The sequence below is a fragment of the Pagrus major genome, chromosome 20 (assembly GCF_040436345.1).
Source record: "Pagrus major chromosome 20, Pma_NU_1.0".
Lineage (NCBI taxonomy): Eukaryota > Metazoa > Chordata > Actinopteri > Spariformes > Sparidae > Pagrus > Pagrus major.
Window position 1 is genome coordinate 18,980,907 of NC_133234.1, and position 15,829 is coordinate 18,996,735.

Sequence of the window (15,829 nt, forward strand, 5' to 3'; positions counted from 1 at the left end):
TCTAAATATAGTCTGGATCACTGTAGAATGGACAGCTAATGCTGCCTTCATGTGCTCCTCGGATGGAACAACTTCCCGAGTTCGGATGTCGTTCTTTGGACTTCAGTGTGTTCATGTGCCTCAAACAACGTGGATGATGTTTTTCACTTCATCGCTCAGAGCGTTTAAACAACACATTGACAGCTGTGTCTGGTATTTGAGTGACAAGGAAGAGCAAAGTAAACAAGTCATGTGAGCCATGAAATATAATTTCACAAATATGCATGTTACCAACAACCCAATGTTTACTTTCGTCCGCCATCTTTCAGCGTCGTATGTCGTCAACTCAGCAACTTTTTCCGAGTTGTTGTTCCAACTTGAGGGGGCGTTCACCTGAATTTGCCCAGTCGGAAATACTTTTTCTGGTTATTCCCACACCACATGAACACACCATGAGTCAAAGCCTGTTTCTTTTTGTTTTGGTTTTTATGTGTGGTGTTTTTGGAAGAATAAGGCCTTTGTATTCCTGCTGTCACCCTCTCGGGAGCACCCTGTGATTCAAAACAACACAGAATTGCTCTTTTTAAATAAGGTGTTCTGTTCAGTAGCTAAAGGGGATATGCGATGAACAACACAAGCATGAGATTTAAAAAGATCCAGACAAACTTGCAAGAGTAGATATGTTTTTCTTCTTAGATTTAAAGTTCTGGGAGAAAAACACTTTCCTAATTCAACAAGGACTGATTTATTACAACTACATCTTTTCATCAACAACAAACCAGGGGCAGCAAAAGTACACACATAGTCTGTCTTTTCCATCTTATGCCTCGCTACATTTACCTTGCTTGATAAGCACTGATGGGTTTAGATTATTCTTGTGATGTTGAAGGCGGCGTGCAATGGCGCAAAATAAAAATAACTGATAATTCCCCTTCAAATTCATTAAAGCTAAAAGTAAGGAGCCTGTTTTGAAATTGTAAGGAGTAGAAAGTACAGTTATTTGTGTTAAAATGTAGGAAGTAAAAGTAAAATACGCAAGTGAAATACAGATACCTGAAAAATTAACTTTAAGGTGCACTATGTAGCTTTAGTGAAGAAAAATTTTGACTCTTCGTTTTCATGACGGAATAAACAAACTGACCTAATTTTTGGCGGACCCTGCCACCTTTCTAGCTTCAAACAGTGTTCTGGGGAGCTTATTTTCCTCTGAGAACAGCTTGTTTATTCACTTATGGAAAAAATAAATATTTATGAGTTTGTATTATTACCTCAATAATATTTTAAATATTAAAATTCTGAATTTGAATTTCTTCAAAAACTACATAGTGCCCCTTTTAAGTACACTAACAAGTATTTGTACTTTACTTGTTAGTAAAATAACCTTCTACCCTTGTGAACCTTCATTTTCTCGGTGTTGGATTTTTAGTTTCATTGTGGCTCATTTTTATGAATTATTGCAGTCACACTTCATTTTCTGCTCTCGGGACTAGTTTATACTTTGGCGCCCCCCTGTGACAAAAACATCAAAGTTAAGGATGACACACAGATCATGTTAGATTACAGTCATCACTACTGCCAAAACAACATACAGGACAAAAAGTGTCAGTACAGACAGCTGGTTCTCAGAATCGTATCTTTTTATTTGAACTGCACTGAATGCTAAATGTTCACCTTGTACAAGAAACAAATACAAATACTCACACTAAAAACAAAAACATACTGCTGGCTGCCTCTTCTGCTATTGTCGGGACACTAAGTAGGAGTTTCTGCTATTGCTCTTACAGAGAACAGGATGCCCCAAAGAACCTGGCCTTCAATAGAACAAAGAAAATATAAGAAGGAGAGAAGAGAGAGAGAGAGAGGGCGGATCACATAGGACTATGGTTATAGGAACATTTAACTAGGCAATACAAATCTAACAGGACTCTTCAAAACTCTTTAACACCAAAAACGTGGGATGCGCCTTGTATATAAAAATACCACAATGGAGAGGGGATGAGGGAGGAGAGAAAATATCCAGACTAACCGGATTAGTCTTTTTTTTTTTTTTATCCTCAAAGACAAAATTCTGGGAATAAACAATATCTGCAAAAAAGTGTTTTCCTGAGTCATTAAGAAATGAAGTTTGCTTTAACCCTTTCCTGTCTTCAGCGGGAAATGTGCTCAAAGAAGCGAAGGGGGGCGGGTTATTGTATCTGTGCGATGAAGCGATCTGTTGTCCGTCGGCCGTCGTCAGAAATATCTGAAGAATCAGCTGAAGTCACACCGACTTCCTTATTTTTTTTTTTTATGATTATAAAAATGTTTCCTTCATCACAGCTCACAGTCACGCCGACACATCACCAACTCTTCACAACTAAAAAGAAAAAAGTTCAATACTTCTCAATCCATATAACCTCAAAATTCAGCTACAATCAAATATATAGAGTGTTTAGTGTTGTCAAGATGTACTGGAGCAACTTGAGTTTTCAAACCCCTCACGCTGTGTAGAAGTGCCCTCAAGTGGTGAAATCCTGTAACTGCAGCTGTGTCAGCCGTCATACTGTATGTGTTCCTGCCAGGAAAGGGTTAAAACCCACTCTAGATTACTATAACTGATGAGCAATCTTTTCCTTTTATTTGACGAATGATAAATATATATAAGTCAATAATCCATTTTTAGTCATTCACACTAAAGATCGAAAGAAAAAAAAATTAATAATTCTCTTCTGAGGCATAATGAGGGGCCTAAACAACACACATTAGTTACATAAGGAGGGTTGGAGCGGGGTGGAGGAGAGTTGGGGGAGGGATCAGGAGGGAGTCGGGGTGGAGGGGAGAGTAAGGTCCAGTAGCACATGATGCCAAAGTTTTTCTCTTGTTCGCCCAGCGGTGTGTTGAGATGTGGGCCTACGTACCCATGAGCTCTGAGGTGTAGAGGGAGGCGGGACAGAGTCTCATCGGGTGATCCCGGAGCACTAAAAACACTGGACTCTGTGTCCACAATCATAGGCATGTCCCGAAGAAAAACAAAAAAAAAAAACATCATCAAAGAGTAAAGTCGGTACTGAGCCCAAAGAGACAGAGAGTAAAAACTAAAACGTTAAAAGTACAAATTCCCCCGGAACACTTCGTTTGTTCCCAGTTTGCCGACTGATTTAACAGGCGGCCCGCTTGTGTTGCTTCACTGTCTCTTGGTCCCAGTTGGTCGGTTGCTTTGTGATTGGTTGGTTCTGAGTGTCGACGGGCCGGGTGACATTTCCCTTCTGCTGCTATTGCTCGGTGAGGTGCTCTCTGGTCTCGCCATGTTTGGAGGGCTGGTTGGGCGACGGGGCCTGGGAGGGGTGTGTACCAGAGGGCAAGGTGTGGGCGATGGGCACCCCACCTGGCACCATGCCCTCTAACGCCCCCGGGATGCCGCCCGGAGCCACTCCAACTACACCCGGCGGGTATCTGGGGAAGTGGAGAGGTCAGAGGTTAGTGTTTATAGAGTGTGGTGTGCTCACAGCTTTACCAGCCCACATTCCCAACACCGTGAAACACAGGATTCTCTGACATCTAGTGATACAACTGGCTCTTTTCAGCCACAGGAACTTTTTTCAGCGAACTCTTTCGCTGCACTTCAACCTGCTATTAAAGTAAATCTTTCTGATGGTTACAGAATGATTGAGGTTGATTTTTCTTTTACTATTTTTTAAGCACGAAAAAAAAAAAATAATAATGATGCCAGCTTCTCAAATGTGACACTTGAAAGTAAAAATATCTTTGGGTGCTGAAATGTTGGAAGGACAAAACAAGAAATCTGAAGATGAAACCTTTGAGTGGCATTTTACACAATAAAAAATTAATTAAGAAACCTCGAATAGCTCGTTTGTACTCACTCATAGATACCAGCCACTGATTTTTTCATTGAGATCCATGCATTATTCTCTGAGAAATTAATGAAAATGGCAAAAAAAATGCCCCATCTTGCAATGTTAAAGAAATTTTGACAAAAAAAATCCCTGAATCAATCGACACTAAGATAACTGTTCCCATATGGTTTGTACTTTAACTGTGTATTAACCAGAAAATACACTCAGCAGATCCTACTGAGATACTTCGCTGACAGGTGCTTTCCCTTTCTGTATCCTGTCTTTTTCAAAATCGGTTAAAATATCACACAATTGCACGATTTTACCGTACTACACTTTGTAGTCTCACCATGTAAAAAATAGAAGGCTTTGACCCACATTGTTCATTGTTAATTGTTGAAGCAGAAATGTCACTAAACAGGTTATAAAGCAAAGCAAGCTCTGAGCTGCTCAAAGTGACGACTTCAAACTGTGTTGTCAGACCAGCAATTTATAATTCAAAGACGTTCAGTCCACAAAAAAGCAGCAAATGGTCACATTTAAGAAGCTGAACTCATCAAATGCAAAGATTTAATCCTTTATGGGTGTAATTTGCCTAATTTTTATGGTTCCAAAAAGGTAGTGATTTAGTTCCTGGGACCAATTGGTGGAAAAGAGCCATTTCATTACAATATTCTGGGAGAAAATATAAAAATATTACGGTGCCCCTGAAGGGTCACGGTGGGAAAACTATTTTGCGTTCCCTCAGAATAAGTTCCTTCTGATCCATAGAGAAAGGCGGAGCTGTATTATAATAGAGCATTATGTAGCGTACAGCCCTTCTTTCTGTCGTATCTGCATGAGAGTGTTGCCCTGGAAACTGCCTCGGACTGACAGCTGTTCCTATGGATCAGAGTCAAAGCTAAAAATATTACAAGGAAACGCAAAAAGTAGTTTAGAATAAAATCCCCAGCGTGGCCCCTCGAGGGCTCCGTACAATAAAAGCATTCAACCAGAGAGGGGAGAAAGGACGATGCAGTTCAGAGACATTTACTCCAACAGAATTCCCCATAAAAACCCATAAGAAGGAAACCACAGAGCATGACTCCATCCGTGAAACCGCATCTGAATAGCTTCATGTCATGCTACTGGGACACTCAAAAAGCCACATTCGCTACCATCCATCTCTACTTTGTGTTCAGTCAGACAGGTGAGTACTGGGGGGGAGGATTGTATAGAGGGGGACACACATCAGGTGAGCTCAGGTGAGAGGGTTCTGATCCGGGACCTCCAGACGGAGAGGCTGTGGGCCCGGATTGGTCGTATTTACCTGCTCCTGATCTAGGCATTAATTTTGTCTTGGGGGACACAGGTTGTTACGGCCGGGAGAGTTTGGTTCAGTTGGCTGCGTGGAAGAAGCACATGGAGGTGGACATGCTGAGATCAAGAAGAGCCCACAGGGGGACATGTGGGCAAGAGAGTTACCTTTCTACTACTACAGAGGACAGTTAGTGAGGGGGACTAGGGTCTATATCAGGGTGGTGAGTTCATTAAAAACAATAAATGTAGGGGGAAAAGTGAATAAACATGGCATTTTAGAATTTCCTCATTAACACAGCAAGAAAGACAAGTAACAGGGACATTATTAACAGTAAGAACTCCTACACAACACCCACTGGAATTAATGAAATATGCAGAAACCAGAGCACAGGTTACCCTCTACATTAAGGTCCTTGTAATAAGGTAATAAGGCATTTAAAAGCTAGATACTTATTAGCATTTTTATGTGTTAATAAGCCAATAAACAGGTTGATAATAGCATATCATTTACATCTTCATTGTTAGATTGTAAGACATTTATAAGCACTTTACAGACAATTGAATTTCACTAACTTACTTATTGTGTCATGTCAACTTTCACTAAGCTTTTTTTGTTCCTTTATTAAGATTAATACACCATTCACCCCATTACAAGACACTGTACCATCAAACTTTTTAAGAAAGTTATAAGGCCTTTATTAATGTTCTATGAGCTGTTAGCAAGTTTCTTTTGTCTAATAATCTAACAATAAATATGTTCACAATACTATTATTAACACATAATGTTAATAAGCATCTTATACAGACTTTAAAGAGCCTATAACCTATTGACTAACACTTATTACAAGGACTTTAATATAAAGCATTGCCAAAGCACCGACAGTGGTATAGAAAATATTTAAAAACATTTGATAATTTTTGAAAATGCAGGGCAGATTTTAACAATAGCTGAGATGGAAAGATGGATGTTAACGAGCCATACCTGTAGGCAGCGCCGTTGAGCTCAGGGTGAACACCCGGTTGATCCATAACGGCCCATGGTGCCGTGGTGACGAAGAACTCCTTGTTGACGCAGTTTCTTAGGCTGTCCGGGATACGGCCTGTCATATCGGCCACACACACACACACACACACGCACAGGCACGAGTTAAAACCAGTCAAGCACACATGAATCACACACTCTAAAAAGGCCACAACTTGTTACAGGGAATGAGTGACCAGATGACGCCAAAGTGTTAATGAGTTCAGACTGACAAACGTATCGGGCTCGGATACACAAATGCAAATTAAGATCATTTAACAATGTGGATGTTTTGTGGTGGGCCAGCCTCTGGGCTCTGCTCTGCTCGGCTCTGTTCTGCATCAGGGAGCTAATGATGACATCTATTAAGAGGTCCAGATTTAATAAAAGCTGCCCAGGAGCTACTGAAGTGGAGATGTGACATCTGGGAAAGAAAGACGTGCAACAGGTCACATAGTAGGGTGATGCTGAGAGGTGTGGGGGTGGGGGGGGGGGGGTTAGTGAGCCTGACTGTGAAGCAGTGGAAGGTAGGGAAAAGATTTAATGTCGTGTTCGTTAGATGTTAGAATGATTTTAAATTTGTTCATGCGCGTACCGGTGATGGCTCTTCGGATCTCGGTGGCAGCTGCCTCCCTCATCTCCAGAGAGGCCTGCTCGCTGTACCAGGCTGTGTGTGGCGTGCAGATCAGGTTGGGAGCGTCTTTCAGTGGGCCCTGAGCAAAACTGCAACACACACACAGGGTAAAGAAACAGAAAGAAAAAGACAAATGAGTAAGAGTTTTTAAAGTCCCGCTCCATTTAATGTGTTTTGGCTATTGGTACTTCATTTGTGTCTGACATTCACTGTGCAGGATGATTGATGGTTTTGACGATAGAAGGCAGTTTTCAGATTCATCTCCTGAAGGAGGAGAGTTTAATTGTGTCCGCCTTAAATCGGAGTTCAACACGTGTGTGTATGAGCAGGTCGTTTTAAAATGTCAAAAATCAACTGAAAAAAACAAACATAATATGACTGCATACAGCTCATCCAGCATTTCCTGAAGCCACAATTTACACCCTTGATGCACGGTCAAGCTCATGCACCAACTGTAGACGGGGGGAGCGCTAACGTTTTTAGCGTAGCAGCTTCCGTGAAGATTTCAGTTTACAAAAGGGTCTAAATAACATCTGTTCAAATCAATTTGGGCTTCTCAGGGCTTTCTGGAGACTTGGATTATACTGAACCAGCTGTATGGAGCCATTGTATGTTTTTTGGTTGTATTATAACATTTTGAAACAACGGACTTTGACTTTTCATTCTTGGGTGAACTTATCCTTTAAATACTTGCTATGAAAAACAAGTGCAGATTCATAACTTCTGGAAATGTTTAATGTGGAGAATGAATGCATGTCATTTGAAGAATTTGGAACAACCATATTATATTACTGTCGTAGTTTTATACATTTTATAATATTCCAGGGTGCAGACATCTGTAAGCCTTTTACGCTCACATGATGGCAGAAATGTCATAAAAACATTATGTGAGCAATGGCAAATGGAAGAGAGTGTTTTTTGGCAGATGAATTACTTTATTTTTAGCATGGATGGACAAACAGTTGTTAAATTTCACAGCCGATAGCGGGACTGTGACACCGGATTTTCTGTCCATGGAGCACCATCACTTCTTTGAGAGTACAAGCTGGCGCATTAATATATTGCCACGGGCAATGCTTTGTGTTTAGCTTCGTGTGAGAGCATCAAATATGACAGATGTTATTCATTATCAGGGCAATCAGAAAGCCCATTCATGTGCATCAACGAGTTTGTTATTCGAACTAATTCCCATTTAACTTCTTTCTGAAACATAAAAAGTTTGTGCACAATTTGCATGACAAGTGTCCAGAAAAAGATGGCCGATGGGAAAAAATGCCAGATCCTGTAATTCACACGTGCCACAATCTGCTTCCTCCTTTGCCAGAACTTCCTTCCTCTCATCTCTGCCCTCTCATGTGGTGCGGAAAACAGATCAGCTCCAACAACCTCTACCCTTGTAAAACTTCGCCTGGTTGTGTGTTCCTGTATGTGTGTGTGTATGGTATGTAACGCCTCAGCAGCGCCCTGAATCAGTGTCGTGTCGCATGGGATGGAGGGCCATAGTTATGAAACACTCCCCTGTTGACACATTGGGTCAGTGGAGCATGAGCTCCAGCTCCATCGGGCCGAGTTTCAGTCTTCTCGAGCAGCTGAGCCAGCCGGCCAGAAACAAGCAGCCTCCAAACCTCCCTTACTGCCCCTGATGCGTGAACAACACATCAACACCAGTTACCCCCTGAGATGGGGAACATGGTTCTGAGAAAGGTGGAAAACTGGGAAGCGTGTCAAGTTGTTTGCCCTCGGGCAAGAAAAGGAGTAAAATAGAAACGGAGATTGTAGCTCAAAGCTGTAATGCAGCGATGGGACAGAAGGATCGCTTCTTATGGCTTTGAATGAGATTTATTTTCAATACACATTAAGGAATTGCTGATAATGAGGGAATGACAGCGAGTTAGAAAACTGCTTTCCAGAAATAAAAATAAAACGGGAGCTCATGAGGGAGTCGGTGGTGCTCTTGTCACTTGAAAGCTTATACAGCCAAGTCTGTTTGCTTCCGTAGTTACATGTCTGTGACCAGCACAACATTTCCTACAAGATTTATATATAAACGATGTGTGTGGAGTGAAACTGTGGGATCTTAAATCAAGATTAAAGACATTTTTTGGAAGATCTTTCCGCTCCTCTCCACTCTGGCGACGATGTCACTGTGGAGCGCTGAACATTGTGCAATACACATCCATTATAAAATCTGCGATTGCATGTAAATCGTTCAAGCCATCAGAATGACCATTCGGGCCACTAAAGTCCCAACTCTGGTGCCCTATTTAAACTTTAAATCACTTTTCTATGTTAAGGTATGGCGAGGCTACAAGGCCCCAAAGAGGGGTGGGTTTTAACTCCTTTCATGATGGTTTCCTATCATTTCTTATGGGAAAATTATTTGCATTTTTTGAGATTATTGCAAAAAGGTTTGGCGAATTGCAACCAAAAGACAAGGCATACTTGCCCCAATCATTCCGCACGTTTTGATGTATTTTTTGTGTATGTGTGGGCACTGCTGTAGGACGAGTAGTCTGCCAAAAAATCATACGGAAGATGTTGGAATAATAAGTATGGTGAATGATTTATAGTGTGCCAGATATTAAAGCATTTAAACCTATTCTAATAGAGTCCCAAAATAATAATATGAACCTGAAAACGAGCACCGTTTAATAATATGAAGCGTCTTGGTAGTCAGAAGTCAGAAGCCTACGATGGAGAGGATACACTCTTTGTTACACCTCTCTACACTCAACCATCCACCTGCACCTTTAACTGTATTTAGTTTCCTCTGATGGGAATAAAGTGATCGCTCCATCTCCTGAATTCCATTACCTGCAGGGCCCTGATGGAGCCTTTTAGAAGAGTATAAGGTGTCTTTAACTCGTCATGTCTGCCATCGTTTCCGCCTGTCTCCCCCTTCAGCTGTTTAAGGTCCTCTGTCTCTCAGTCTGTGTGTAATTTGTTGCTTTCTTTCCCTTCATGCACACCCATCTATTTCCTTGTCTGTGCATCTGTCAGTCTATGAGAGGGTGTTTTTTTAAATGCGTGTGCTCTTACGTGAAGGGCTCCGTCTCGTGAACGTCCAAGGCGGCTCCACGTATCCTTCCCTCCTTCAGCGCCTGGGCCAGGGCCTTCTCATCCACCAGGCCTCCCCGCGCGGTGTTGACCAGAAACGCACCCTGACGCATCTGTGATGCACGAGACACATAAATCCAAACAAATCAACACAGAAGAACAGAGATACAGCCAGTTGTTTACAGACAAATGCGCAGATGTGAGTGTGTTTTTGTGTGTCTGTCAGCCTGGCAGTCAAATTAATCTGTTTGATCTTAAGTGGAACATCAATCTGGATTGGATGTCTGCATCTGAGCGTCTTAAAAGATATTACACGAGACAGAAATTGAGAAGAAAAAAAAAAAAAATCGGGTGACACCTTTTGTTCTGTCTGACACCTGAAAGATTTAGAAAACAGACAGCACCTGGGAAAAAATACTGTCAGATGTGGGATAGAGAACAGTCTTTATCCTAAAACCAAGAGATGAAGTGAAGGATGAAGGATGAGCTGAAAGATGAGGCAGCGCCACCACCCCGTGCTTGGGGGGGGGGGGGAGAAAAAGGCACAACAAAAAGTGTAAGAGGGAGGAAGAAAAAAAAAATCAAATGAATATGCTCAGAAGAAAGTAATCCCTTAATCTTGACAAAAGCTGAAATCCAGGGGCATGAAAAGCCTTTACGCTGGCAGGCAGTCTTTTATTAGGCCTTGGTGGTTTTGACACACACAGAAACACACAAACACACACACGTTTCCACTTTAAGAGCTGAGAGCGACTGCCAAGATTTTTGGTGAGGAAAGAGAGGAAAGTGCTTTTTCACTGCAGCACTTAAGAGGCAGCTGAGAATCTTAAGCTTTGGAAAAGACACAGAGTTAACTAGGTTAGGCTATTACCCTACACCCACTTCTCCTTGCGCACTGTAACTATAAGAAGGGCGCACGAGAGGCAAGACAAAGACGGAGAACAGCGAGTGGCAGCGTGGGGCGATATCGACGGAAAAGGAGATGCTTCTTCGGCCTGTGCAGTTCACCGGCTCCCCTGCAGGTGTCACCCCAGGAGGCGCCTCGGAGTGCAGTTATTGACTCAGAGAACAGCACTTTCCCCTCTCAGTGCTCTCAGCCCCCCGCTGCGCAGCCTAGTCGATATATTTGCTGTAGCCGTGGGCTGCCGCTAATTGCATTTGACAGAGCAAAGGAATGAATTTGTGTCCAGCTTTGGTGGAGCTTAAGATAAAGAGCAGGGAATGTGCAGGCAGAAGGCTGCTGCCGTTTCCTCTCTTCTGTTTTTCTCTCTCTCTCTTTCTACCGACCGTAATGCTCTTTAGGACAGCCTCCAGGCTGACAGAGTAATAATACACCGGCAGCTCTGCTTGTCTACCTGCTAGATATCACTGCATTAAACCCAGGTCAGGTCACAGCTGCTCAACGGGATGTTCGGCTCGGTCTTGATGACACATCTGCATGTGTGTGTGTGTGTGTGTGTGTGTGTGTGCGTGCACGCGTGCACGCCTACCTGTTTGATGGTGAAGTCGTTGATGAGGTGGTGGTTGTGTTCGTTCAGGTTGCAGTGCAGGGAGACGCAGTCGCTCTGGTAGAGCAAGTCCTGCAGGGTGTAGACGCGCTGCACGCCCAGCGAGCGCTCCAGGCCGTCCTGCAGGTAGGGGTCGTAGAAGATGACATTGAAGCCAAAAACCTTGGCCCGTACCGCCACCGCCTGGCCCGAACGACCTGGGGACACAGACAGCGAAGAGAATTGTGTTTATTGAATGAGGAGAGGCATTTACACCGTCAGCCACAACATTAAAACCACTGACAGGTGATCATCTCGTTAATCAACTATCAGCAATCTTTTTCCAGAATCGCTTCATCGTTAATTCAATTCAAAATGTGCTTAGAGGGGATTAATTATGACCAGAGAGATTTAAATATGTCAGATTTGTAGGGTAGCGCCACCAATTTTACACATTAAAGTTAGCTTACGGGTCTTGAAGAGTACTATGTAAAACAAGTAGTAAAAAGCCTTTTGTGGCTCCAGAGGAAGCTGCACGTAATCTGATAAATTGTCGTCAGTGGCGTCACTCAGGGGCTACGTTGCATTGTGGGTAATGTAGGCGCCAGCCTTTGAAAAGCAGCTCTTCACTCCTTAAAACTGTTGGCCTCATTGAGGACAGTTTAAAAACAAATCGATACAGCAGAGCCTGAAATATTACCTTTTTTTATTCCACAAATTCTTCTTCCTTTTTCAAAACCTGGCACCTTCATTACCTGCAATGCGACTAAGCCAATAAGTGACATCACGGGAGGTAATTTTGAGATTACATGCGGCTTCATCTGGAGCCACAAAATCTTGACACTACATTTTCCCCCCACATATGAGGTTGTACTCTTCAAGAGCTGTCTGAAGAGTATTAAAGACAAAGACAAATGATTTCCTGCCGAGACTCAATAGTGAGTGATGTTTACATATAAACAATTAAATAACAAGTGACTATAGACAGAATATAACAGACATTTCAGATACAGTGTTCAATCTGTAGTGTGAGGACGAAAAACAAAAAAATAGCCTTTAGGACAACTCAAACACCAAAAATTGGCCAATAAATTCAAAATCAAAAGTAGTAATAATTCATAATTCTACTTCAAGATGTGTATAGAGATATATAAATGTAAATACAAAGCTCTCACATGTTATAGTTTTATGTACATGTTTGTTTAGTTGTTTTCATATTTCAGTGATTTATTTTTTAGTACTTTATATATTTTATTATAGACTTCCTCAATCTTGCCATATTATATTTCTCTATTAAATCTTATTTATATCTACAGAGTGATATTTTCTATTCTAGATGGAGAAACTGTAACGTACGTAATTTCCCCCCCTGGGATCAATAAAGTAGTTCTGATTCTGATCACTGATCTATTAGAGTGACTTTTTACTATAATGACAGGAAGTATAGTGCAGTCAGCACTGTAATGAGCACCACTAAATGCAGTTAACATCCTTCCTGTTGAATACACAATGATGGTGACAGAGCGAGGTATAAATAATAACTATAATTGAGGCAGTTTAAGTGAGTCTTCATTGGTGATCTTGTCTGGAGGGTGTGAACATAAAACCCAACTAATAAAGCTATCACGTTTTTAAGTGATTTCTATCAAATCAAGCAGCCTTTCTCTAATATTCCATTGGTTTGCACTTGAACGATCGCTCTGTTCCGACATCCTGTTTTAAAAATTATGTCATATTAAGGAAGTAATCCAGAGGAGATAAAGAAGAGATGTGTCGATGTTCCAGATAAATTGATTAATGAGCGATGGGAGGCATAATTTCTCTGGTTTCTGGTCGAGGCTGTGAGACGGTGAATCAGAGTGAATCTGTAGTACATCAGCCTCTCCCCTCTGTCTCTCACAGCCATTTGTTGTGTAGGCTGAGAGTGGACGCCTGCTCCTGCTCAGCTGAGTGATGGAGAGTTGGATGTTGTTGCTCGTGGAAAACGATCGATAAGGTCCTTTACACTCTCAAGATCCTCTCTTTGTGATGGAGCATAATGTCCCGCTCTTAGGCCGCATCATCATGGAGAATCTTTCCCTCTCTATTTTTTTTTAATCTCTTGCACTCTCAGCCAATAAGACGGCAGCATAAAGACTTGCTAACAACAGCCTGTAAGGCTTAAGCAATCACTCAGACCATTTCCTCTTCATGCTGCTTTTTTTTGTGTATCAGCTTTTCCTCAACTTGACCTGCGGACCAGAATTCCTTTCGACAACGTTCAGAGCACAAGCATGAACCTGTTGCATTCAGCCGGGGGATTAGTTTTTTCCAGTCCGGTCGAGCAGATTTACCGAGGATGCTGCGGGGGTGTCGAAATTGGCAACCTCGGCTTCTTCAATAAGGATTTTGTGCCTGTGTGACTGTTGGAAAATTGGTGCAAAATGGTGCCTCTTTGATTTGAAGGGATTTACAATAAAGTCTGATTCTGCCCTACTGTAGCTGCATGTGAAACTATTTGTGTTTTTGTGTGGAATTTTCCTTTAATATGAAGACCCCCCCAAGAATCAGGAACAGTTAGTCTCCTATCTAGGGCTGCAACTAACTTTTATTGTCATTGTTGACTATTTTTGCGATTGATAAATTAGTTAGTCCTAAAAAAATTGTAAGAAAATGGTTAAAAATGTCGCTCAGTGTTTCTTGTTTTGTCCACAATTCAAAGATATTCAGTTAACTGTCACCGAGGAGTAAAGAAACCAGAAAATATCCACATTTAAGAGGCAGAAATCTGAGAATTTTAACTTTTTTCATTATTCAAACCGATTGAACAACTATCAAAAAAGTTGCCAATTTATTTAAAAGTCAAAGTATTTCTAAAACTTCCTCCTGTCCCTCCCACACCAATCAATGCCACTGAAAAAGAGAGAATATACTCAGTCTGACCTGAACATTTCTACTATTTACTCTCGATGGCAGACTTTTGCTTTGTGTTGCTCATTTATCCACAGTCGAAGGACAAGGACGACTCTTAAAATGGGAGGCCACAACACAAAGATTTGTGAAATCAACTCAACCAAGCCGTTGGCGGTGTTTGGTCAAGGCCAACATGAAGAGACGAATGCTGCTTTTGTTAAAAATATCGTTGTTATTGTGTGCAGCTGGCAGTCAAAAAAAAATCATTGGTTGAGATCTTGTGCTGCTGCTGTGGCTTTCTCCTGAACAGACTGAATTGGTGAAAACATTAGTATCGGCCCAGTATGCACCTGTAAAGTTAGTGTGCATAAACTCCAGGTTATTACCTTCTTTTTAAGATATAAAAGTGTGAAATTATCTGTTATCTTATTGGTATCGGCCATGGGTTAGAGTTAAGGATTATATTAATGAACATGTCAAATATGTCAAATATAGACAATAAAGTAAGTCTAAGTAAGTATCAGGTTACATTTGAGTGTCCTCCTTTGAGCTGAAAAATTAAGAGAGCATAAAAGGTGGCCTTTCTCCAGATAAAAGTATCATGCTGTGATCATTTACACAGAAATGTGCCGGAAAACGAATTCAATTTATCCTTATTTCAGGAGCCAGCAGATAATCTTAGCCATATCTGGTGGGTGTAAAACTAATTCAGGGAGTGAAGCCAAATCAATACAATTACAAATGAGTTCTTAAGAAGCCCAGTGCTGATTTTAGGAGTGTAAAGGCCTAAAAGGTTGGCACGGCTGGTACTTAAAGTGCTCCTGAGTCTATTGCCACCACAGAGCCAGAGGTTTTCTCCATCCTGTGTGCTTGCAGCCTGCAGAGTTGTGCAGCTGGCTGTATCTGCATGTGCAGAGTCCTGCAAACAAACACCAGGAGGGCCTTCGCTCTCCCCAACCTCCCGCTGACAATGGACATTGTTTTTGGAGATGGCTTGAGCCAGAAAGACCGAGAGAGGATGCTGAAGGTGGGAGGATTGGGAGGGGGGGGTGGCATTTTCCCTGCCAGGACCTGCTGTTTGGGCACGTTGAGTCTAGGAGGCTGTCTGGGACCTGTAGGGGGGCGGAGGTTGTGTGTTTGTGTGCGTGTGGTTGTGTGTGTGGACGCAGAGATAAGGTGGCACTCTGGAAAGGCTTGTGAGAAGACAGAGCCTCTGTCAGCTCACTGATGCAGAGACAGGGCAGAATGACGCACAATCGCACATTAAACAGGTGCAGGGAGGAGAAACACACCGACAAACACACACAGGCACAATCCAGTCCACCGTGAGGGGCCTGATTATGGCAGGACAAGGTGTCGAGGGACGACGGGGACAGAGAGGAATAGTCGAAAAACAGAAGAAGAGAGAATAATGGAGATATAATGGTGAGCATTAGAGCGCTGGGATGAGAGAACAGTGTGGCAGAGAAAAGGAAGGCAGCCCGGAGGGAGGCGAAACAGACAACCTTGAGATAATCTGTGGGACGGGCGGAGGGAGAAAAATAACCTTATCAGGGCAGGAAAACAGAAGGCACACTGAGCGGCAAGAGGATATGAAAACACAGAAGGGAGGGCACAGAAAGGGAGT

The 15,829-nt window shown here is 42.2% G+C and overlaps 1 protein-coding gene across 3 annotated transcripts in view; it reads right to left on the reverse strand.

Annotated features, from left to right (window-relative positions):
• Nucleotides 1-1,598: 1,598 nt before the first annotated feature.
• The window catches only part of LOC141015293 (C-terminal-binding protein 2), a 109,195-nt gene continuing 94,964 nt past the window's right edge, over nt 1,599-15,829 (reverse strand). For all 3 annotated transcript variants that reach the window (XM_073489276.1, XM_073489277.1, XM_073489275.1), the window contains 5 exons: nt 11,314-11,528; nt 9,806-9,936; nt 6,728-6,855; nt 6,094-6,211; nt 1,599-3,411 (listed from right to left, as the gene is read on the reverse strand). In XM_073489276.1, the coding sequence (XP_073345377.1) occupies nt 3,231-3,411; nt 6,094-6,211; nt 6,728-6,855; nt 9,806-9,936; nt 11,314-11,528 (773 nt within the window). In that variant the 3' untranslated portion in view covers nt 1,599-3,230. The remainder of the gene's footprint in view (nt 3,412-6,093; nt 6,212-6,727; nt 6,856-9,805; nt 9,937-11,313; nt 11,529-15,829) is intronic.